Genomic DNA, 25,961 nt, shown 5'->3' with positions numbered 1-25,961 from the left:
AACAGGGAGGATGATGATGGCTATGTACAAATGAAAACGACGAAGTACGTTAATAGTGCTTACACTAACTTCCCCCCGTCATGGAAGCGGCCAGCCTGGCCGCAGATTAGAGATTATCTAAACGGGGAGTGAAGGGCTTCATCCGCGAGACGTGAACAATTTCGGCATTCCGGCGGCGCCGGTCAGTGACGAAGTGTACTGGGCGGACGAGATAGTTCACTGCAGATGTTTGCTGCACAACGGTGTATGGGCCAATGTAGCGTGGAAGGAACTTCTCACAGAGGCCTGGGGTGAGGAGTGGAGTCCAAAGCAGGACTTGGTCTCCAGGGTGAAAACGTAGGTCACGGCGTTTGTTGTCGCAGTAACGCTTGCGCTCAGCTTGGGTAGCTTCTGTGCTTTTCCGGGCGATTTGACGGCAATGTGCAACTCGGGCAGCAAAATCTTCTGGAAGCGACGCGTTAGGCGAAGAAGGTGCGAAAAATAGTTCTCCGTCGAATATGGTGGAAGGAGATCGTCCATACACAAGGAAGAAAGGGCTGTAGCCGGTAGTCCGTTGAATAGCAATATTATATGCGAATGTCACAAAAGGAAGAATTTTATCCCAGTCAGTGTGGTCAGGACGGATGTACATGGAAATCATGTCAGACAGCGTACGGTGGAAGCGCTCAGTAAGGCCATTGGTTTGCGGATGATAAGTAGAAGTAGATTTGTGGACGGTATTAGTGGCTCGAAGAACTTCCTCGAGAACTTGTGAAATGAACGCCTTGCCACGGTCACTGAGAAGAATGCGAGGAGCCCCATGGCGCAAGACGATGGCGCGCAAGAAAAAGTCGGCGACCTCAGAAGCGGTGCCGGATCGCAGAGGGGCAGTCTCGGCATATCTTGTTAAATGGTCGACCGAAGTGACAATCCAACGGTGACCGGAGGGTGTCAACGGCAAGGGACCATATAAATCAATGCCAACAAATTCAAAAGGTGCGTCTGGGCAAGGGAGAGGTTGTAGTAAACCGGCAGGAGGGGATGTCGAGCGTTTGCGGTGCTGACATGACGCACAAGAGGCAATGTATTTGGCCACCGTTGAGGATAGGCCAGGCCAGAAGCAGCGGGTCTTTATGCGGTCGTAAGTCTTGTGGAAGCCTAAGTGGCCAGCCGATACATCGTCGTGAAGTGCCTCTAATACCCGCAAACGAAGGCAGCGAGGTAGAACTGGGACCCACCGGTGACCTGTTGGGTGGTAAACGTAGCGGTGTAGCACGCCACCTTGAAGGCGGAATTGTCGAAGTTGGCGTCGCAAGCGGCTGTTGGGTGGTTCGGCGAACCCACTAAGGCGATCCATGAGAGCTCGACAGTAGGAGTCGGCCCGCTGAAGCGAGACGAAATCAGAGCGTGATGAAAGCGTAACTTGGTCCAGGGGCGTTATCGAGAGTTGGTGTGAGGCAGGCGTAGCATCGGAACGACGTGGTGGGGAAGACGACGGTGCGTTACCGGGAGAGAGTGAGAGTGGGCAGCGAGACAATGCGTCTGCATCATGATGGTGTTTTCCAGACTTGTACGTTATAGTGAAGTCATATTCCTGCAAGCGGAGTATCCAGCGGCCTAAGCGTCCTGACAGGTTTTTCATTGATGACAACCAACACAGAGCATGATGGTCGGTGACGATGGTGAAGTGGCGGCCGTAAAGGTATGGGCGAAATTTCTGAATCGACCAAACGATAGCCAGGCACTCTTGCTCTGTAATAGTGTAGTTCTGCTCCGCTGGAGAAAGTGTTCGGCTGGCATATGCTATGACTTGCTCTTTAGATGCTGTATTGCGTTGCAGAAGTACTGCGCCAATACCTTGTGCGCTTGCGTCAGTATGGAGTATGGTGGGGGCACGATTATCGAAGTGGCGAAGCACTGGTCCAGAAGTAAGATGCCGCTTAAGAGCTTGAAAAGCCGACTCGCAGGCGCTAGTCCACGTGAAAGAGGCACCGGTAACCAGCAGCTTGTGTAGAGGAGCTGCTATTGCTGCGAAGTTGTGTATAAACCTACGAAAATATGACGCCAAGCCGAGGAAACTACGTAGATCTTTCTGTTGCTGGGGGCGAGGAAACTGAAGAACGGCACTAATCTTTTCGGGGTCAGGCTGGATGCCATCTTTTGAGACGACGTGACCCAACACTTTTATTGTTTTGCTTGTAAATTTGCATTTCTTTGTATTGATCTGGAGACCAGCATTCGCAAGGCACTTGAGAACTTCGTCTAATCGATGAAGATGTTGGCTGAAGTCAGACGAAAAGATGACAATATCGTCCAGATAACAGAGGCATGACTTCCATTTTAGACCACGAAGTACGTTGTCTATCATGCGCTCAAATGTGGCAGGAGCATTACAAAGATCAAAAGGCATCACGTTAAATTCATAAAGGCCATCCGGTGTAGCGAATGCGGTCTTTTCTTTGTCAGTCTCGTTCATCGGAATTTGCCAATATCCTGATCGAAGATCAAGGCTGGAGAAATACTCCGCCCCTTGTAGTGTGTCCAAAGCGTCGTCAATTCTAGGTATTGGATATACGTCCTTGCGTGTGATCTTATTGAGCGCTCGATAATCCACGCAAAAGCGAACTGAGCCATCTTTTTTCTTTACCAGGACCACGGGAGACGCCCATGGGCTAGATGAAGGTCGTATTATCTTCCGCGCAAGCATGTCAGCGACCTGTTTTTCAATGACCTTTCGTTCGGACGGCGATACACGATAGGGGCGTCGTCGTATTATAGCGGAACCATCGGTTTCAATGCGGTGTGTAGCCGCAGGAGTTTGGCTCAACACAGGGGAACAGCTATCGAAACAGGCTTTGTGTTTTGCCAAGACCACCATTAAGGCTTCGGACTGCGCGGCTGTTAGGTCAGAACCAAGAACGGCTGGAGGAGGGAAAGAATCATCCAAACCTGAGGTTGGTGCTGGCGATGAAGAAGGGCAAAGCGTGACTAGAGAGATAGGTTGAGTGCCGGCGAGGGTTGCCACAGTCATCCCTTTGGGCAGCATCACAGGATCTGGGGTCGTGTTGCAAGCAGACAGAAGGGCGCGGCCGCGTGAAAACCGGACGAGACAGGTGGCAATGAGAATTCCGCGAGAAGTACAGCGGGAAGAAGGGGCGACTAGGGCATCTCCGTCGGCGATCTGAGGGGATGTTACGGCTACAACGTCTTCGTGACCAGGACGCAGAACGTAGTCTGCAGCGATGGCCAAGTTCACGCATGAAAGTGATGAGTCCGCAACAGGTTCAAACTCTGTATCCGTGATCTGGACAACTTCCTCTCTACATGAAATGACGGCTGAAGCAGAATGTAGGAAGTCCCAACCAAGTATAAGTTCATGGATACACGTTGGAAGGATGATAAACTCGATGTGGTGGCGTATGCCGTCGATGAGAACACGAGCAGTACACTGTCCGTCAGGGTGAATGAATGCATTATTAGCACCGCGCAAAATAGGTCCAAGATAAGGCGTTTTTACTTTACGGAGCCGGGAACACAGATCACTCCGAAGAACAGAAACGGCGGCACCAGTATCGATGAGAGCTGACGCGGGAACACCTTCGACAGTCACAGAAAGCATGTTGGCGGGGCGAACAGGAGGAATTTTTGAAGACCGATAAGAAGCAGTTTCCCCTCCAAAAACTGCAACAGTTAGTTTTCCGAGTGCTGGTCGACAAAATGGGAAGTGGGACGAAGCGGTGATGTAGAGCGCCGGTAAGGGGATGGAGAACGACGTCTGGCCGAACGGGAACTATGAGGCAGACTGGGAGCAGCTGGTGGAGACGGAGAACGCTGTTGAGGGAACGAGTGCGGTAACGAGTGCGGTCCGGGATAGTAGTCGTCTGATCGGCGAGTGCGGTCTCTTTCGTGCTCAGCATAGCCTCGCCTTTCATCCTGCTGGCGCCGGCGGCAGAAGCGAGATATATGGCCGCGTATGCCACAGTAAAAACAAACCGGACGAGGTGGACGCCACTGAGGGTACGATGGCGCAGCAAGTGCTCTGGTTCCCATCGAAGCCAAATGGTCATAGGAAACGCCAGTAGGCACGGAAGTCACGGTAGGGTTGGGTAGCGAAACAACATCCGCGTAGGTAGGTGTGGAGCGCGCTACCGGAGCAAGATGCGTCGTGGGTGTAGTCATCGCCGTCAACTCCTGCTTTACGACCTCGCGCAAGTCGAAGGTGGGGGTTGGTGCGCAGGCAGCAGGGGGACGCTTTAGGTCTTGTAGTTGAAGCTCCTCGCGGATGATGGTGCGGATAAGAGCACGTAGATCTGGAGAATGAGGAACTTGAGGATCGCTGCTGTCATGTGGAAGACGAATAGATTGCAGCTCGTCGAGGCGTTGACACGTTGAAGTGATGTCTTGGACAGAAGCCGGATTTTGCACGATTAAGGCGTTTAACGCGACAGGCCCAATGCCTTTTAAGATGTGGCGAACGCGTTCGGCTTCCGTCATGCTAGGATTCGCACGGCGGCACAGAGCCAAGACGTCCTCTATGTATGAGGTGTAAGACTCTTGGGGAAGTTGGCGGCGCGTTCCCAGCTTCTGTTTGGCGACTTCAGCACGGCCAGACGAGGAAGCGAAGATTTGCCGCAGCTTCGAGGTAAACGTGGACCAATCCGCGATGTCGGATTCGTGGTTGAAATACCACGTCTTTGCAACACCGGTCAAATAGAAGGCGACGTGCCTCAATTTCTGGGTGTCGTTCCACTTGTTGCAAGAACTCACGCGGTCGTAGTGGTCGATCCAATCGTCTACGTCATCACCGCGGAGTCCCGCAAAGACAGGGGGATCGCGCTGAGGGCTCGTCACAGTCCAAGAGGGCGCCGCAGGTGGGGTCGTCTGTGTGGTAGGGTTTGAGGCGCCGGAAGGGCCGGGGTTGGAAGTGTCCATTGTTGTAGGGGTAGCTGGGGGCAGGCGGCGACCGGAACGGAGCTCTAGGGAGAACGGGAACGCGAGAGGACGTCGGGATCTTGACGTACCTCCACCACTTTATAATACCGAGACCGATCAAGTTGTCGAGCGCTGTTTATTCCACAAAAAGGGCAACGCCCCAGCTCACGCGCGAAGAAGACGAAGAACAGGGAGGATGATGATGGCTATGTACAAATGAAAACGACGAAGTACGTTAATAGTGCTTGCAATATATATACACACACTCCTAGGGTTCTACTAGGACACACAAACACCCAAGAAAGTGGATGGGAAAACGACGCCGCGGTAGCTCAATTGGTAGAGCATCGCACGCGAAATGCGAAGGTTGTGAGTTCGGTGCACACCTGCGGCAAGTTGTTTTTTCATCCACTTTAATTTCCATTACATTTATCATTTCTTTATTTCATTTATTAAGCATAAGTAATTTCCCCTATGTTGTCCTTGGTGTCAGTGTTTGTTGGCTGCTTATGATATGACGAATAAAAATCGGGCCCCTCGGTTAACCCCCTTTCTTCTCGTTGATATATATATATATATATATATATATATATATATAATCTACTTGTATGCGCCATGTGAAATAAAGTCCTTTGTTTGACACCATAAAATGACTGGACGGACATAAAAGGCACCCGTACGGCATCCCACTTCTTACGCCATTCCTTTCCCGACCCCATGGCACGTGTCTTGGGAAACTTGTCAACGACCTTAAACGCTGCTAATTTTGAGGGGTGCGACTCCGCGAAAGCGCTATAACGAACCAATAATCTCTTTAGCCCCCTGCTCTCGCTTTCAAAATTTTTTTCTCTCTCCTTTTTTTCCTTCTTTCCTTAACGATGTGCTATAGCTGCCCTAAATCACTGTTTATCGAAGTCGAGAACTGTATTTGAAGTTGAAATAGACTATTTCAGCAATACATTGCCGCAAGAAGTACTTCACTGCGTTCCGCGGAAGCGGAGTTATTGGCAATAAAAGGTCACCCATGAGTGCCCTTCGCGGTGCTCCCTTTCCTTCTTCAATTACTAGTATTAACTGCGCAACAACACGGGTACTAGGCAAGAACAGCCGACACGAGCGAAAACTCTCAACTAGATTAATTCAGGAAAAATTTGACACTGAAGTAGTTCATCGACCCATGACCACCCTGGATGTGGAACTGAAAACCACAAGAAAAAACTAAGCGTAAGAAATTCTTATCAACCCTTGAAAATGCCGAAGTTACACAATTGTTGAGAAACTTCAATGGGCATCGTGACACGTTCCGCTCAGGAAGGGAAATTCTTTATCTGACAATGTGATGGAGGGCTGACTGACACATGTGTCACCCATGTTGCTGATACGAAGCGCCTCTGATTACCCTATTAGTTGTTTTTTTTTTGTCAGTAGGAAGGATGCACGTTTTCGTTAGCGAATGGTTGCAGCCGCAAGAACTACAACGAGTTACAGAGGGTCTAGTATTATTACAGCAACCTTTTTGGCTGATGTATGACCTGAAGCAACTTAACGGCACTTGCTATAGAAACCACCAGTCTTGCACGGCCTGTAGCCATCTTTAGGCTTCATCTGGCAGCCGTCGTCAACATGCACCACCGGGAGCTTCTACATTTTTCTTAACTCGAGAGCACAACTACGAGAACTTGTTGACTTATGTGAAAAAAATATCGCAACACCGGATCTTGACAGGACATCCTTCAGCCCATGAGAAAGTTTGTGAGTATACGGGTAAACCCTCGTCAGAGCTACCGGTGCTCTTGGCGATACCCTTTATAAGAGGAACCAGTATGCTTGCAGCCCATGTTAATAACGTGGCTGGGTAATTGGCTGCCTCCAGCCTGCCGACCTGATCATGAAAACTGACTTCAACTTCGTTCGAACAAGACCTCAGTAGCGAAGAGCGTCAACCGGAATAAACCATTCCGTTCTTAATAACCTCAGAATGGCTGGAGAAACAACTTAATTGGGCCTTCTTGGCTCGCGGGCTGTAAATCTAACACACGTGGTCAGGCAGAAACTAGAGCACGTTGTCCTGTACCAACTCAAACGTGAACTTAAGGCCAAATATTTGATCTATAGATGTGCAAATATAACCGACAAAATAGTCAACATGTTATTTCTCACGAAATAAGCAGGCCATTATTTTTATTCGACTTCTGTTAAAAAAAGTCTGCTTTATTACTCGAATAAAGGTTTTGAGACCTCACTGGCGTGCGATAAGCAGCAGCCCATTGGGATCAACTGCAATATGGGCCGCTCATCGATTCAAATTGTACGGCGGTAGTATTTTCTAATGGCCTCGTCGTTTCCGTTAAGCAGCATCACGCATGTTCATTATAAAGTAGTTTTCTTTTGATAACAATATCTCTGCCAGTTTATGAGTGCAACATTCGAATGCCGCCACCAGGCGAGCGTGTTTAAAGACGATGAATTATATCAGCTACGGCGTTTCACTGGCACACTGGCTGGACGGCTTCCACCCTTAGTGATCTGCAGCGTCTGGCCGCGTGATGAGCTGCTCGAAAAAAAATATGCTCGGTGAAACCGAGCACAGTCTGCTTGGAGACTACCCACGAAAGTGGATAAACCTTGAAGCCTCTGGGTGTGTGCACCGGCGAGTAAAAAAGCAGTGCTTCGACTTTTCAACTTTGAATTTCCTCGCGTGCGAGGCGGATGAAACAGATTCCTTTAGCCATTTCTTAAAAGTGGAAAATAATAATTATATAGTTATTGCTCTTCAAATGCAATTCAAACAAGGTTCTTTTAATTTTGTAGCGTTACTAAAATTCCTAACACGGAGTATAGCATAAATAATAAATAGTTCTATTTCTGCATAAATCATCAGCCGTGATAAGTTCATTCCACATAAGTGACAAGTGCACTCCCGGTGATAACAGGATTAATTGCATTTGAGACGTAATAAAATAACTTTGTTTATTACTGGTATTTGGCATAACAACTGTCCTCTAATCGAAACTTGACTAAGCACTTGGCTAAGAGTGTGTGTGTGTGTGTTTGTGTGCGTGCGTGCGTGTGTGTGCGTGTGTGTGTGTGTGTGTGTGTGTGTGTGTGTGTGTGTGTGTGTGTGTGTGTGTGTGTGTGTGTGTGTGTGTGTGCGTGTGCGTGTGCGTGTGTGTGTGTGTGTGTGTGTGTGTGTGTGTGTGTGTGTGTGTGCGCCATGGAGCGTTTTGGGCACTGCTTTTGATTAGACATGAATTATAAGTTCACTCACACTTCTGCCATAGTAATTGAGGCTCTTTTCTCTTTCGACTACAACCTCCAAGGCGCTGCTCATATTTGTTCAACTCTTCGGACTCTATTGTCTCTGGACGTACAAGTACACAGTGAACGTGTCACCACTGGGCCAGAATCTTCCCAAGGTATATTTTTTAACACTTCACCAAGAGGCCGTTATTTGTTCGTTTATTTGACTAATTTTTGTTTTAACCATTTTTTGCTTGCATGTTTGTCATGGCTTCATCATTTCGCTTTTCAGGAAGACGGACAAAAGAGAGATTATTGGTCTGCAAGCTGCCCACGCAAAGCCATAAGAAGCTCAGCGGTCACCCTAATGACAACAGGCCCTCTAGAACTTGGTGCTTAACATGAAATGTTTGCTAGTTTAGCATATAGAGGGGGGTGTTTCCTGTCAGGAAAGCAGCACTCTCCAGTTTTATGTCGTACCTAGCAAGAACGCTGAAGCTTGGCATTCAAGCTTACTTGTTTTTAAGGCCATTTTATGACAAACGGAGAAATAAGATTTTCAGTCCCAACTTGTTTTTTTTTTCTCTAGCCATTACAATTATGACAACCAAAACAGAAACAAGGTAGCAAGCTTATACTTTGTTGCGTTTCGCCTGCGACGTGCGGTTTTGCCGGCGCGACTGCGGCGGGGCGGCAGACATTTTGGCCCGTTCGGCGTCGCCGCAACGCTCCCCGCCAGGCGTGGTCTGTTGCGTTTCGCCTGCGACGCGCGGTTTTGCCGGCGCGACTGCGGCGGGGCGGCAGACATTTTGGCCCGTTCGGCGTCGCCGCAACGCTCCCCGCCAGGCGTTTCCAGGCGTTTCCAGGCATGTTCCGATGCCACGTGTCTTCATGTGCGTGTGTGAGTGTATGTGCCATTGTGCCCGAACCAGGCGATGCGACAGTAGGGGGTCACCCTCTCCTTCCAGTCATTGTGCCCGACCAGAGGCGCTCCGAGAGCCGAAGTTACCTTCTCCTCCCAGTCTTTGTGCCCGACCGGCGGCAGTGTGCGTCACCTTAGCCCATTGTACAATCACGTGCTCGTCTATTGAGGGGTTCCTTCTTGCCCTCAACTGCGAGAGTATAAAAACAGCTGCCCCCGGACGCCAAAAAGAAGGGCTCCGATTTCTTCTGTTGAGTAAAGTGCTCTCCCGTCTCTCTACTTCGGTCAACCTGACCGCCAACTCTTTGCGATGTTAAAATAAACAAGTTGTTTTGTTGTTACCAGTCGACTCATGCTTTGCCGGGACCTTCGGATGCTTCCAGTTGTACCCCAGGCCGCCAGGCCAACGCTACCCTTGGGGCTTGCGACCCAGGTACAACCACGGGCGTCAGCGCCGAGTTCCCAACCGATCGCACCAGCGGTGCGACCACAACAACTCGCGCCAGCGGTGCGTTCCCAACAACCGATGCCATCGGTGGGTTCCAAACAACTGTCTGCCAGCGGTGAGATCGCGACAACGGAGGCCAGCAGCGAAGAGATGCAGTTGACTGTATGCTGAGCAGCTCAACGACGATCCGGGAGCAGTGCAACGAGCCCTGTGTGATGACTGGTTGCCTGCAGCGGAACGACTGCGCTGGACTCTTGGCTGCGAGGTTTGGTGAGTGCGGGACTTTCTTCTTCTGAGCTTTGCCAGGCTTTTGTTAGTGTCAGAAACAGAGCTGGTAATTGTGGTTGTCGTTGCTGCCGGGTTAGTTTGCGGCAAGACAATAGTAAGCAGTAGAGAAAGCAGCATTCAGAGCAGCCATGGATTTGAAGTCGTTGCGCAAACCGAAATTGTTGGAGCTTGCAAGAGAGTTGGGTCTGGATGTCTCAGACAAACTAAGAAAACCTGAACTGCTAAAGGCTATTCTTGAGTTAGAAGCTGAGGATGACGAGCTGTCGGAATGCCTTGAGACCATTGAAGAGAGGGAGACTGCAAAAAGACAGGAGCGCGAACTTAAAGAGCAAAAAGAAAAAGAAGAGCGTGAACGTAAAGAACAGAAAGAAAAAGAAGAGCGTGAACGTAAAGAACAGAAAGAGCGAGAGCAACAAGAGCGTGACCGTCAACACGCTTTGGAAATGAAGCGTCTTGAGGTAGAGATGGAACGCGCTCGTAATGGAAGTCAGGCACACGGTGCAGGAGAACGCGTATTGTTCAAAATGACTGACCTGATGCGGCCGTTGAAGCTTGGAGAGGACATTGGTTTGTTCCTGGTTAACTTTGAGCGAACGTGCGAGAAGCAGGGGTTCTCTCGGGAAACGTGGCCACAGCGCTTGCTCACTTTGTTACCCGGCGAGGCGGCCGACGTAGTCGCTCGCTTGGATAGAGAGGAGGCAGAGGATTTCGACAAAGTAAAATCGAGTCTGCTAAAAAAGTACCGGCTGTCTGCGGAGGCGTTCCGTCGGAAGTTTCGGGAAAATGAGAAAGGCAAAAGTGAGTCATATACAGAGTTTGCGTACAGGCTTATGTCAAACATGCAGGAGTGGCTCAAAGAAGAGAAAGCGTTCGGTGACCACGATAAAGTTCTGCAGTGTTTCGGGCTAGAACAGTTTTATAGTCGGTTACCTGAGAACGTGAGGTACTGGGTCTTGGATAGGCCAGACGTTTGTACGGTGGCTAAAGCCGCTGAGCTAGCCGAGGAGTTTGTGACGCGTCGGGCTCGCGGAGCTAAGGACGGTCAAAAGGGTGAATTTGGCTCGAAGTTTGAGAGGCCGAGGTTCACGCCCATGAGATTAAACGGGGACACGCGTAGTGAGGATGCGAGTGAAAGCAGTCCGACCAAACGTAAAGAGACGGCGGCAGCCAAACGCAGAAAGCGGTTCGAGATGAGGCGAGCGCGCGTTTGTTATACGTGCCAGAAGCCGGGTCACTTTTCGGCGCAGTGTCCGGAAACAACACCAAAAGTTGTGTTTTTTTCAATAGGCAGCACTGACGAGAACATGAAGCTTCTCGAGCCTTACATGCGAGACCTCCTCGTGAACGGGAAAGAGTGCCGAGTGCTTCGCGATTCCGCAGCTACAATGGATGTAGTTCACCCCTCTTACGTAGAACCCCATATGTTCACGGGCGAGTGCGCATGGATCAAGCAAGCCGTGGAAGCTCATAGCGTGTGTCTGCCAGTAGCAAAGGTGCTTATTGAAGGACCTTTCGGAGCGCTTGAGACGGAGGCCGCAGTGTCATCTATGCTGCCACCTCAGTACCCGTACCTATTTTCAAACAGGTCCGATCACCTCCTGCGCGAGAAGGGGCTTTTGTTTGGTGAAGCTAGTGTTCAGGCCTTAACCAGATCGAAGGTTCGGGAGCTCGCTGCAAAGGCGGTAGTTGCGGGGCCGACGTTATCGAACAATGAGAAAGGGTCAGAGGCGCAGCAAGCCGATATTCAGAGCACGCCCGAACTGAATAAAATTGAGTCTGTAACGTTAAAGGCACCAGATACTGGAGAGGAAAATCCCGATGCGGGAAAGTTAGAAGAGCTATCTACTGATTTGCTCATCGCGCCTACGTCAGACGGACTTGATAGGTTGCTAAAAGTCAGCCGGTCGGCTTTGATAGCCGAGCAAAAAAAGGATGGCAGCCTGGAAAACGTGCGCTGCAATGTCAAGGAAGGTATCGCCAGGAAAAATGCGCGTTTTGTGGAAAGAGGTGGAGTCCTGTACCGGAAGTATCTAGACCGCAGAGGAGTGGAGTTCGATCAGCTGATCGTGCCTCAATGCTATCGTCAGGATCTGTTGCGCTTGTCACACGGGGGTTCGTGGTCCGGACACCTAGGAGTTAAGAAAACTAAGGACCGTCTCTTGCAAGAGTACTATTGGCCAGGGTGTTTTCGGGACGCAGACCACTTCGTGAGGTCATGTGACGCCTGTCAGCGGGTGGGCAAACCAGGGGACAAATCGAGGGCGCCGTTGAAATTGGTACCTATCATTACGGAGCCTTTTAGACGGCTCGTTATTGATACTGTGGGACCTCTGCCGGTAACAGCCACGGGGTACAGACACATTTTGACTGTGATCTGCCCAGCGACAAAGTTCCCTGAAGCAGTGCCGCTTAAAGAACTCAGCTCAGTTGAGATAGTCAATGCACTACTGTCCATATTTGCGCGAGTTGGTTTTCCTGCGGAAATCCAATCAGATCAGGGCACAGTGTTTACTAGCGCTTTGACGACAACTTTTCTCGAAAGGTGTGGGGTAAAGCTGCTACACAGCTCAGTGTACCACCCACAGTCGAATTCCGTTGAGAAGCTCCACTCCGTCATGAAGCGCGTGTTGAGAGCCTTGTGTTTTGAACATCAAACTGACTGGGAGCTGTGTCTGCCTGGGGTGATGTTTGCATTAAGAACCGCGCCGCATGCGGCTACGGGGTTTTCGCCAGCTGAACTGGTGTACGGTCGCTCGCTTCGATCTCCGCTTCGCATGCTTCGAGAATCGTGGGAAGGTAGGGGCGACGACCCAGTCGTGGTGGAGTACGTACTTAAGCTCCTCGAACGCTTAAGAAGGGCACAGGAGTTGTCAGGTGAAGCAATGACAAAGGCCCAGCAGAGGGCCAAGGTTTATTATGATCGGACAGCCAGGGCCCGTCGTTTTGAGGTGGGCGATGAGGTCATGATATTGCGCACATCGCTAAACAACAAACTAGACGTGCAGTGGGAGGGCCCAGCACGAATTGTTCAGAAACTGTCGGACGTTAACTACGTGGTAAGTCTGCCAGGAAAGCGGAAAGCACAGCAAGTTTACCACTGTAATCTGCTCAAACCTTATAGACAAAGGGAAGCAGTGGTGTGCATGATGGTAAACGTTCCTGAAGAGCTTCCGGTCGAGCTTCCGGGACTAGGCTCAGTGACGAACAGGGAAGACACCGGTCAAGTCATTAGTGACCTTATCAGTAAAGCACCGCTGTCGCCCGAGCAGAAAACCGAACTACACCAGCTATTACAAGAGTTTCAAGGTCTGTTCTCTGAGAGGCCTGGTAGGACTTCTGTACTTACTCATGATATAGAACTTACCTCCCCTGAGCCAGTACGATCCAAGGCGTATCGGGTGTCACCCCGCCAGAGCGATATTATGGAGGCTGAGGTAAAGAAAATGCTACAGCTCGGTGTTATTGAGGCAGGTGAGAGTGATTATACCTCCCCTTTGATTTTAGTTGAGGTACCGGGCAAGGAACCTCGTCCTTGCGTCGACTACCGCAGGCTTAATTCCATCACTAAGGATCAAATTTATCCGATCCCTAACATCGAGGAGCGCCTTGAGAAAGTTAGTAGCGCTCAGTTTATTTCCACCCTAGATCTTGTCAGGGGTTATTGGCAGGTTCCACTCACAGAAGAGGCTAGTAGGTATGCGGCGTTCATTTCACCAATGGGAACATTCCGTCCTAAAGTGTTGAGTTTTGGTTTGAAGAACGCGCCATACTGTTTTTCAAGCCTCATGGATAAAGTGTTGCGGGGACAGCAAGAATTCGCTTTACCGTATCTAGACGACGTAGCGATATTCTCCGCATCCTGGTCGGAGCATATGGCACACTTGCGGGCAGTGCTAACCCGCCTGCGCGAAGCGGGCTTGACAGTCAAGGCTCCTAAGTGCCAGTTAGCACAGGCCGAGGTTGTCTACCTCGGTCACGTGATTGGTCAGGGTCGTCGCCGCCCCTCTGAAATAAAGGTGGCCGCTGTGCGAGACTTCCCGCAACCGCGCACGAAGACCGATATTCGGTCGTTCTTAGGTGTCGCCGGCTACTATCAGAGTTACATCCCCAGGTACTCTGATATCGCGGCTCCCCTGACGGATGCTCTAAGAAAGACAGAGCCTCAAACAGTCGTCTGGGACGAGACAAAGGAAAGAGCTTTTAGCGCCCTAAAGAGTGCCCTAACAAGCCAGCCTGTGCTACGATCGCCAGACTATACAAAAGGGTTCGTTGTTCAGTGCGATGCTAGTGAGCGAGGCATGGGCGTTGTACTGTGCCAACGGGAAAATGGAGAAGTAGAACACCCCGTCCTGTATGCTAGTCGTAAGCTGACCAGTCGTGAGCAGGCGTATAGCGCCACCGAGAAAGAGTGTGCGTGTCTCGTGTGGGCCGTTCAGAAATTGTCATGCTATCTAGCCGGCTCGAGGTTTATCATTGAGACGGATCACTGCCCTCTCCAATGGCTGCAGACCATCTCTCCCAAAAATGGCCGCCTCCTGCGCTGGAGCCTCGCTTTACAACAATATTCCTTTGAGGTGCGTTACAAAAAGGGGAGTCTCAACGGTAACGCCGATGGCTTAAGTCGAAGCCCCTAACGTAGGAATCAGCCTCAAAATTGTTTGTTACTGATGTTTTTCTTCCTGAGGCAGGATTGTTTAACATATTGCTTTTGTTTAGTGTTTCAAAGTGATGATATGCTTTCTAGTGCAATTTTCCAATTTGTGGACGCGTTCTGAGTGATGCTAGACTACTGTAAGGAACTAGGCAGTGGTATAAAAGGGGAAAGAGCCTGGCAGGGCTTAGTGAGGGTTGTGCCGTGCTTGCTGACTGAGCGGTTGAGTTTCAGCGTAGTTCTAACGCTTGCCGGGAACGAGAACAAAAATGTGAACTCTCCCGAAGTCACTTTGCAGTGTCCTGTGCGAACCTGAACGAGAGAACGAGGCCTTCTCTGTGCGCTGCGCTCAAGAAACGCCGAGGGACGCCCGACTTCGGTTATGAGCATCATCGAGCGACATCCCTCCGGACAGCGGATGCAGTCCCCTGTCCATCGGGATCTCCTTCCCCCGGCGGGGCGGTCTGTTGCGTTTCGCCTGCGACGCGCGGTTTTGCCGGCGCGACTGCGGCGGGGCGGCAGACATTTTGGCCCGTTCGGCGTCGCCGCAACGCTCCCCGCCAGGCGTGGTCTGTTGCGTGCGTTCCCAACAACCGATGCCATCGGTGGGTTCCAAACAACTTGCTAACGTGAAAACTCTATCATCTGCTCTTTGCAAATCACCTTGGTGGGCAATACCACCAAGTATCCCGTGCTCATTCACAACGACAATTTGTTACATGAAAAATTACCTTTAAAGCGATCAAATGCGCTGAATTCAATTTTGAGAATATGATACTTCATGGCGACTGAATCCCTGGCAGTCACTCTTACATGGTTCGTGAACAGTTGGCATGAAATCGATAACTAGGCTAGCCCTGCAAAGTAAGATAAATAGCTTGAAAAGGCAAGCTCACACAACCGGCCTACTTCACATTTCACAAACATGACAAATCACTAAAAACAATTTTTCTTTCTCTTCAAACACTAAATGACAAACCCGAGCACAGTGTTCTAGCAATATACTTGGAGAATAGAAAATTCAGCTTAACAGGGGTAATTGGAGATCGCAGGGCCTTCGTCCTGGCAGTAGACATAAAACAGGCTGACGATGATGACGATGATGATGATTATGATGATGATGATTATGATGATCAACATTCAGCGATGCAACAGTGGACGACAAAGGGAAGTCTCAGCGTGTTTTTATATATGTATGTATGTATGTATGCATGTATGTATGTATGTATGTATGTATGTATGTATGTATGTATGTATGTATGTATGTATGTATGCATGCATGTTTCTGATCCCCAGGTGAGGAGGGGCCGGTCCTCACGTAAATTTTGAGGGGAAGGCCCAGCCCCCTCCCTCCGCCAGCCACATTAAGCAGAAAAAAATTAAACATGCCCGTTCTCCTTTTGAGGCGATTTAGGCTTACGGTTGCACTCAGACTGCTACGTATGGCTTCGTGTGACGTCGCAGCCGGTAGCGCCATTTCATTTTCGCGCCGCAAGCCAACCGCGGTAAATGATCTATACATTTTAGATAAATCAAAGCACAAAAGAATGTCTTTAAAAAAACGATTTGCTATCGGTTACACTGCCTGGTCTGTTCTTCTGTTCATGTCCTCGTCGAAAGCCGTGCTGCTACATATTGAATCGCGCAGAACCAACTAGCCCAATATTTCACCTTACCAAATGCTTGTTTGCTCCTGCTTCCGTCTCAAGTTCGAGCTTCCTGCAACCACGACACCTTTCATTGAACACTGTGTCACGAGGGGTCGCCAAGAGCGCTGGGCCACTTACGTATACCCCCGTGCCTATGCATTGCCTTATTATCAGTGCATGCGTCCATGGGCTTTAGTTCCCGCCATAACTAGCCTAGTGTCCCGTTCTGAGGTGCGGGAAACGTGACCAGGTTATATAAAATAGAGATGTTATAGAATCGGGTTTTCCGCGCCAAAATCACCATTTGATTTCGTGAGACACGTAGTAGTGGGGCACTCCGGGTTAATTTTGACCACCTGCGGATCTTTAAAGTGCACCTAAATTTAAGTTGGGATGGATAGTTGGGCGTGTTGATTAAGCATGACACAGGGCGCCAAGGCTAACTTTGGCGCCCCGTGCGTGCGTGCGTGCGTGCGTGCGTGCGTGCGTGCGTGCGTGCGCGTGTGCGAGTGCGTGCGCGTGCGTGTGCGTGTGTGCGTGTGTGCGTGTGTGTGTGTGTGTGTGTGTGTGTGTGTGTGTGTGTGTGTGTGTGTGTGTGTGTGTGTGTGTGTGTTTGTGTGTGTGTGTGTGTGTGTGTGTGTGTGTGTGTGTGTGTGTGTGTGTGTGTGTGTGTGTGTGTGTGTTTGTGTGTGTGTGTGTGTGTGTGTGTGTGTGTGTGTGTGTGTGTGTGTGTGTGTGTGTGTGTGTGTGTGTGTGTGTGTGTGTGTGTGTGTGTGTGTGTTCGTCCGCCGTCGTTGTCGCACCTTCAGTTCAGATCATACCTAAATCTAAGTACACGAGCATTTTCTGCATTTCGCTCACATAGAAATGCGACCGGTATCGAACCTGCGACCTATATCTCAGCAGCGTAACGCCATAGCCACTATATGCTACCGCGGCGGGTTAAAGAAGATGAGAAAACAAACGTTGTAAGCGCACGCTTACAGAGGACTTGGTGGCCGAGTCTTGCTGAATGCGGTCTTCCGCGCCGTTCCTTCTCTGCCCTGGCGTGTTCCGTGCGCGTGGACTGTTTGAGCCGACGCTCAACGCCTTGCGGCCAGGAGTGGTAGTTGCTTTGGCACCGAGTCCTCCAGCGCCGCCAGCCTTGCCCTCTGTGTCGCGGCCTGTGTGGTCCAACGGCAGTGCTACAGTTAGAACCACATTTCACGTCAGGAAAAGGCGCGCGCCCATTAAATACGACTCCGTACCTGCGCATAAAACGCGCACGGGTCGGCGAGTTTGGTACAAAAAGTTACTGCACGGAATTCTGGCCATGCGATCGTTCAGTTACCATGGTAACGATTATTAGTATGCTGATTTGCTTAGTATTAGTGTATGTGGCTTAGCTTGTGTTGTGAAGAGTTTAGAAAACCAATTACTAATAAACTAATTACCATGCTAAATAAGTTTTGCTCGTAACTCGTTTTGCTCATATCGACGTATGAATCAGCGCATGGAAATACGACCCAAAGAAGCAGGCTAATTTTGTTAAATAGTGTCATTTATTGTCGCACGGTTGTCCTTTGGTGTGGGCGTATAATAACTCTGGATTTTCGAAATAAAATGTAGTTGCGAATGCAACGGTTGTCCTGTCAGTTTATTCTGCTTTTTTGGGTTGTGTTTCCGCGCGCTGCTTTATACTTCGAGATGACTGGGTCACCCACCAACTCCCCGGACTGTCGGCATTTCTGAGCTCATTTCGTTGTTGGCTTTTCTGCAATAGGTGGACAGAAAGGTAAATAAGCTTCTTTTTAATTTTTCCTGATGTGGAACTCTCTTTGGGTATTAGAGAGTTAACAGAGGTTTTAGGAGCCCGCTATAACTACCTTGCGAGTAGTGAAACTAACGTTAAGAAGTATGGCTAACCTCGGCAACGCGGGCTTTGATCTGAAACGTTTGTGTAGCTAATATAGCTGAAGCCCTCTACGAGCTGGTGTCGACATTGAAAAGCATCTCACGAAATTGAAAATAAATATTTAATGAGCCTCGTTCTTCGGATCCGGTGTCGGGAGATCATGTGATCAGTGCTTGACGTTGGAACAAAACATCATCTCCAAGAAGGCGCAACATCTCACTGAGCCATGGCTATTTTTTGGCGAGACGTGAGATAGCTTCGCTGCTTTCTCACTGATAGTTCTGTGAATCCATATAGGCTTGCTGATAATTTTTGAACTATTTTAGGAGTTCAACGTCTCAAAGAGACACTGCGCTTAGGAGAGACGTCCTTGTGGAGGATAACGAAGTAAATTTCGTCACATACGATTTTTTGAAGTGTACGCAAATCACGGTACAGGAGCGGATTCTTTTAATGTTTTAATATGCTCCCATAAAAACGGGGTCGCCGTGGGCGGTAATCAAATGCGAAACCTCGTGCTCAGCAACGGAGCACCATATAGCGACTAAGTCACTGCCGCGGGTGCTAACAGTTGCTCATCAGCGGAGCACAAAGAGAAACTGCCATGTCATGTGCTTGAAGGAATAAACTGCTTAGCTTGCGCCGAACAAAGACTACAGGGGCATTTATATGCTTGTGGTGGGTTGTCTTTTGATAACACTCCTACGTTATCCTAAAAGGGACAAATATTTGAAGAAATAAGCTGGATTTGTAATTCACGTTTCTATGTTGTCCAGTATGTATTACCGGGGCAACAAGCACAGTGCCGCCTAATGGGAGAGAGGAGGATCAGAATAACATCATATATATATATATATATATATATATATATATATATATATATATATATATATATATATATATATATATATATATATATATATAGCAACAATTTTGGCAGAACCCATTTCCAGATTATTACTTATGCTTTTGCGATTAGCATTCAAACAATGTAGCACTGTACAATTGGGGTTCAGCACATTCGAGCTCGAATGACAGCGGTTTGCATAGGCGCTGATTTTTTTTTTTCGTGCGTAAAGCTTCAAGTTTCATTGTTAGCTACAAGAACGCAAGTTCTCAGTTTTTACCGTCGGCCATATTTTGTTGTTGTTTGGCGAGCAAGAGCGACGTTTGAGGGGCAGCAGCGTGCCAACGTGAGGGGGAAAAGCTAATAATTATGATCGAATTAAAATCAAACAACTGCGAACCACTTTTGAAAATACGTATGCGCATTTTAAAACGTTGGAACATGTATGCAGTTAAAATCAAAAGCAACTGTCGCCAGCGCACACATTTGCTTTTATGTGCGCTTACATCCGGTTATCCTGAGCGACCAGTACTTCCTTTTCGCACCGTCGACACATTGCTTGTGCAGCCCTAAATCGTGTATTACAAACTTTTTTTTTTTAATGCGATTAGCATTATTTGGGAACTTGACTCAGTTTGCAGTATTTCTGTTTGTCCGTTCGACCTCGGCTAAGCTCTTTCTCGCCAACTTTATCGGGTAGTCATCAACACCGAGTAGTCGCTTAAAACCTCTGGCTTCTGAGCAGAGAAAACAGGGTTCAAAACCCAGCGTCCTACTAACTTGGGTCAGTGGGTATGTACCGGTGGGTGGGTGCCGCTCTTCAATGAACTTGTTCGACGCCCAACTTACGTCACCGGGTAAATGCAAATGGCGCAGCCAGAATTTTTTTCCAATAATAATATTTGGGGTTTTACGTGCCAAAACCACTTTCTGATTATGAGGCACGCCGTAGTGGAGGACTCCGGAAATTTTGACCACCTGGGGTTCTTTAACGTGCACCTAAATCTAAGCACACGGGTGTTTTCGCATTTCGCCCCCATCGAAATGCGGCCGCCGTGGCCGGGATTCGATCCCGCGACCTCGTGCTCAGCAGCCCAACACCATAGCCACTGAGCAACCACGGCGGGTTTTTTTTTTTTTTCCAAGCGGGGCGCGTGCTTGAGGGGGGCGAAAATCTGGAGGGAGGGAGGGAGGGAGGGAGGGAGGGAGGGAGGGAGGAGATTGGGCAGGGCCGCATACTGACACAGAAATTTCGGGAATGAGAAGGAGGGGGGGAGAGGGAGTTCTGCGTGTCATCCCTTGGCTACGCCACTGGTTGTGTGCGAATGGGTATCTATGCTTTCGCTGACAAAAAAAAAATAATTTGAAATTTCTCCGGTGTTGAGTGGAATTGATCCTCCATCACACATAATCAAACAATCTTATCTGAGTATATTGTCACATGTTATAGCGATGGGGAGAAAACACAGCAGCAAACCACTCAATAGCTTAACTAACGTTTTATTGGACGAACCTGTGCCCACTAAAACAGGCTGCACTCAAAGCACAACGACAGTGGTGAACACAATCGGCGACCATCGAAATCTGTTCAGCCGGTCAAGCGCGTCAGTTTTTATGCATCACTTGTCGAATGTTTCAGAGTAATCGCTAGTGCCCGCGTGGTTTGCAGAAACTACTGCGCTATTCGTGCCATGCATGCAATCGGATAACCCAAGCAGGGTGCCTGAACGAAATGTTTTTCGGTCTAGTTTTAGTTTCGTTACACTGAAAAACGTTCCGTTCCGGAACGAAAGATGATCCGTAATGGTTCATCACGGTTTTGGTTCACATGGAAAAAATTTCAAAGCAAAGTAACGATAAAGAAATTAAATTATTGGGTTTTACGTGCCAAAACCACGATCTAACTACGAGGCACGCCGTAATGGGGGACTCCGGAAATTTGGACCCCCTGTTTTTTTTTTTTTTAACGTGTACTTAAATATAAGTACACGGATGTTTTCGCATTTCGCCCCCATCGAAATGCTGTTGCCGTGGCGGGGATTCTGTCCCGCGACCTCGTGCTTAGCAGCCCAACACCATAGCCACTAAGCAACCACGGCGGGTTAAAGTAACGATAAAAACATAGTACCTATTTTTCCCAATAATTGAATTATGAATTATGAGATCATGCTCAGTGCCATGAGTCAAGGCACTGAGCATGATCTCAGAAGCACCACGTGATCGAGTCTACTCGCCGAAATGCGAGACCGGTGCCCCGGTAAAACGAACTTGAACGAACGATAAAACTTTGGCAACAAAGCGCTGTACCCGTAGAAAGCTACACGATAAGCCCTTCAGCGCGCAAGCCCTGGACCTTGCTACGATGCCGATCTGCTAGAGCACCGAGCGGCAGGCTTAGATTACAGGAGCGTTCGACTGGCTGTCGCGCGCACTATCCCTGCCTGAGATACGCGCTATTTTGACGTCTACGGAGGTCGGTTGTTTCGGATTGCCGACTTTCCCTTTGAACCGAAAATCGATCAAAAAGATTTCGGTTTCACTCCGAAATAAAATAACAAATAACATTTCGCTTACGTTTTTGTTCCAGTCAAAAAACCTCGTTGTTTTTTTTTTTTCGTTCTTCCTTTCGTTTCGTTCCGACACACTGAACGCAGGTTCGGCTAGGACGTACACGACAGACAGAATGAACGACAACATTCGCGTAAGTTCCAAATCACGCAGGCGCGTCTTGCGCTGAGCGATATCGTTTAACATTTTGTCAGCCGTTGAAACAGCGGTTACCGCAGAAGGATGAACGAGCACACGTGTCGATATATTCACACACACGCCACGCGCGATCGTCGCAGCGGCGCCGCAATGTGGCGCCACTGCGAAATTTATTTGGGAAGCGCGAGAAAGGAGCCCGGTTGCAGACACGACCTCATACATGACGCTCTTCGTTCGGGGCAATACGGTGTGTTTCTACGTTGCTTCAGTGCTAATCACATCAACGCCCACATTCATCGTGAGATGTGTTCTGTCGTGATTTCTTTTCTTTTTTTTTTTTGAGATCACTTTAGTCTGCGTTCTTACTGAACAAAGCATCAGCATGAAGTTGCAACGTCTTCTAACCGTTTTAACCATATAATACCATTTCGGTCGGCAATCTGTCTTTCCTTTCCTTAAGAAACACTGCAGCTAAATAGCTTGGAGTATCGCGGACCGTAGCAAGGCGGACATTTGGTCGAGTTGGTCGACGTTCAATTTGGTTTTGGCGCTACAAAAACAGCAGTACCAGCCCAGGCGCTAAAAATCAGCGCTTTGTAAAGAAGAATGAGGATAAATACAATAGACCGACCTGCGCGCGCACGCACTTGACTCTAAAGCACTCCTATATTTCACAGTCAAAAGAGGACAGTACGAACATTATTCACCTTTGTCTCTTTTTCCTTGCGTAGAATGCTTGCGCAATATCACCACGTTTTCCTATTTTTGTCGGAACGTTTACAAAGCTCGAATAAAGTTTTCGAGTCTGTCCGCCCATTGCACATGTACTTGCAGTCTACACTGGTACTACTAATACAGATGGGTTGGTTAATGGCTACACATTCTGCGGACTTACCAAATGAAAGGGCCCACACTATCTAAATATCCTTGCTACAACAAATGTATGCCATCAAGGGCATCATTTCTTAAATAAAGCAAATAGCTTTCCAGAATCATTCGGCTATTCGCTTACACTAACATCCGTCGCCGACGGTTTCTCCACAATTATTTGAAGATGAAGTCTTAGTTGACTTCACGCTGGTTTGGCGTATCAGGGATATGGGTACATTATAACTACTCCAACAAGAAAAACGGCCCATTCACTCCCTGGAGCATCGTAGCGAGTCTCAAGCGGTATTAAAATGTAGGTCCCAAGAGGACAAGAAACAAAAATTAGCCGCAGCGTAGGTAAAATTAATGGAACGGGCATAAATAGTACCAATATAGTACAAAATTAAGCACATTGTGCCCATAGTAAGCATAGACTGTACAATATTCAGGATCGGCCCACCTGACCTCTTGGTCAAAGAAAAAGGGTCAACCACGTGCCGACGCTAAAGAAGACAAGGTCGACGTAATTGCGCGTAAAATACGATGAGAATAAGATACGAAATGAGTGAATAATGAACATGAAAAGCAGACAGAAAGAGACAAAATACAGAGGTATAAACAATATTTAATCGTCGAATCATTTGAACCATGATGTACGTCGACTTTGTCTTAGGCGTCGACACTTCGCTGACTTTTTCTTTTCTTTTTATCACCTTGGAGTAAGAACAGGATTTCACAGCTTATCGAACATACCGACTTAAGAAAGCACGTTCAATTTCCACAGAAAATTTCAGGCACAAGCGCATAGATATCTTTTTGACACCGATGTATTGCAAGAACTTTACGGGAGAATAAAATGGACATACCTCTCGAAGGGTTTTCCTTGTGGAGGGACTTACCTGCGGTTGGCTTATCCTTACTAGCCATGGTACTCAAGTCACCCTGCGGGTCTTCACGGGCTCTGCAACAGCCGTTTGTCGACAACGTTAAGATGACGCCGATGTGGAAATGCCAGCAGCTTTTGAATTAGCGCACGAAAATATATGCGGAACGCTTTGTGGAGATGCGAGAACTTGAACAAAGGGTCTCGTGTTGTAATTACCACGTAGAACGCGTCATGCGTAAAAGCACGCGAAGGAGGCCATACTTATGTAGCCAATTCCACTAATGATGGACTAATTCAGCCGCACTCAAATGAGCCTGGTTTCATACGATGTTGCGCTGCACTCTTATAGATGCCAGTTTTACGCTCTATGACTTCTCCCTGCGCATTTACTTCTTCCGGACTCATTTTTATTTTCTTGTAGCTGCTCAGGCAGATGCCAGTTCACTTTCATAAGTGGGCCTCTTTTTAAGCTTCATCATAGTTACTGTGCATTTTGTTGGAGACAGTGCGACAACATTAGGCTTACCTTGATTCATTATTCGTTTCAAAGAACTAATCCGCCTTAGAAAGCAGCACTGCGCGTGTTTCACATGCATGAATGATTTAGGACTGAAACAACTGAATCCTTACTTCAAATATTTGGTTTTGACGATCGCTTGCGTCGCGACATTTTCGGAGACGGTGGGTTGCCTCTTCAGCCATCATTTCAGACGACCCTGGAGTTCACAGTTTGAACCCTCTTTCGGCAAACTGGGGATGTGTTGAGACTCTATTTCACCCATGTTTCAATAATATGAGCAGCATACTGTGTATAGCAGTATCATATAAACCTCCTAGTCCTTCCCGAATAAATTTATATGCAAATAACTACTTGGTACATTTGTATTATCAGTATCACATCAATATGACCCGCGCTATGATTCGCGTAATGTCTTGAAAGCAAGATGTGGCAACCGCTAAATTATAGCACAGGGCTCCTGCCAAGTAGGCGTCACTCACGAAAATCTCTCCACTTTGCGAATTTCCGCAGAACACCTCTGCTCGCGTGCTCTGAACGCCACGACCGCCATAAGACTGCCATTGCATGACGCAGTGCATAAGGAACGCTTTCGTGAACAAATCACAGCTGCACTGTTCACCGCTTGTTGGTGTCTACATTGTAAAATGAGTTCCACCCTTATTCACTTTTATGGGTGTAAATTATTTTAGAGGGTACTCCGGCCGCTGTCTGCCGCAAGGTTTCGTCTCTCTCCCCCAATCACAATAAGAAAATGGCGAGTACAGAATCCAAGAAGACGGCATTCCACGGACGCAGTGGCGAAACCTTGGATAAATTCAAGATTCCTGTTCATGTCCTACATCTGCCTCGCTTCCTTTAAAAAGCCTCTTCAGTGTCCCCTCAACACCACTTTAAAGAGGTAATGCGGAGAGAGGATAAATAATGGAACTAGACAACTACAGTGGCAGAAAGAAAACGGCGCGTGACAAGACTTACGATTTAGGACTATTTCCGAGGAATTAAATACGTGTAAAGTATAAAGGAATAGCCTTCAGTCAGCCCATTCAAGCACCTTGAGATTATTGACACCGTGACCTGACAGGAAATGCAATACCAACGCCCGTCCGGTCAATGAGAGATTGCTAGAAGATAAAAATCGTCCAAATTACGAGATGAAGCACTCACGTTATCCGCGTTGACGAGAGCACTGATCCTTCGTGGTAAAATCTGGGTAAGAGCTTCTTTTCCTCGCCAAGAGTTGCTCGCCACGGCTTCTTCAGGGAGCAGAACACGGACGACGGGAGGCAACGCCTTGCGAAGCTCTTCTTCTTTGACCTTCCGCGTTCTCACGCGCTCGCGCGATGGCACGCTGCTGTCGATTTCTTGCTGCTGCTGTCGTTATAGATTTCAATATAATATTACCGCACCAATACTTTCGTGCTATCCTGCGAATGAAATTGCATATTGGAAGACAACCATCTCCTTATCTGCCGCTCAGAACCGAGATCCCGATAGAAATAATTGGGGTAGTCAATGGAAGCCAGAGTAAGTGACATGGCGCCTCGAGAAGTCTTTTTTTTGTGTGTGTAACAGAAATCGACGACTGGACAAAAAGAAGCGATCGACTGTCGCCGGTTCATTACAGAATTGACGGAGAGGGGACTGTGCCAGACCAGCCCGGTGCAAATAAAAATTTAACTGTGGAATGTGGCGCCGTAGTCTCGTGAAGTTCATATTCGTGACGGACAGTGCTGAGAATTCCAGAGGAACTGCAGATGCTTCCCAAGTTAGAATTCGATAGTATTGCTTGTTTTGTAGACGCTTGGTTAAGGCTGAATTTTCTGTACCCTGCTGAAGAGACGTGTGCCGTAGCCGGCAAAACAAAAACTACTGCGCCATCCAGCGACGCTTTGTCAAGCGAGTCTCCCATTTCACAAACAACTAAATAGAGAAGACGCCGTAGCATGGCGACAGCTACAAACGGGAACATTCCCGTGCCTAAACATGCTAAACAAGATCTACCCCACGCAGTACGAGAGCAAGTGCCCATGGTGTGGAGACAAACCGACCCTATACCATACCACATGGGCTTGCCAGAAAACAGAAGGGCTAGCCATAATAAAAAACCCGAGTGCGGAACAGTGGGAGAG

At 48.4% G+C, this 25,961-nt stretch overlaps 1 protein-coding gene across 1 annotated transcript in view; it reads right to left on the bottom strand.

The window, feature by feature from the left end:
* Positions 1-25,167, bottom strand: part of LOC142588731 (neprilysin-3-like) — a 92,463-nt gene extending 67,296 nt beyond the window's left edge. Inside the window, exons 1-3 of the mRNA XM_075700547.1 lie at positions 24,997-25,167; positions 23,326-23,387; positions 17,094-17,272 (exon numbers count right to left, since the gene is read on the bottom strand). Of these exons, the coding sequence (XP_075556662.1) occupies positions 17,094-17,272; positions 23,326-23,353 (207 nt within the window). The 5' untranslated portion in view covers positions 23,354-23,387; positions 24,997-25,167. The remainder of the gene's footprint in view (positions 1-17,093; positions 17,273-23,325; positions 23,388-24,996) is intronic.
* Between the last annotated feature and the right edge of the window lie 794 nt (positions 25,168-25,961).

Source organism: Dermacentor variabilis, chromosome 7, assembly GCF_050947875.1.
Source record: "Dermacentor variabilis isolate Ectoservices chromosome 7, ASM5094787v1, whole genome shotgun sequence".
NCBI classification, from domain to species: Eukaryota; Metazoa; Arthropoda; class Arachnida; order Ixodida; family Ixodidae; genus Dermacentor; species Dermacentor variabilis.
The sequence above is the reverse complement of the archived record's forward strand: the minus strand, read 5'-3'. Positions and strand labels throughout refer to the sequence as shown.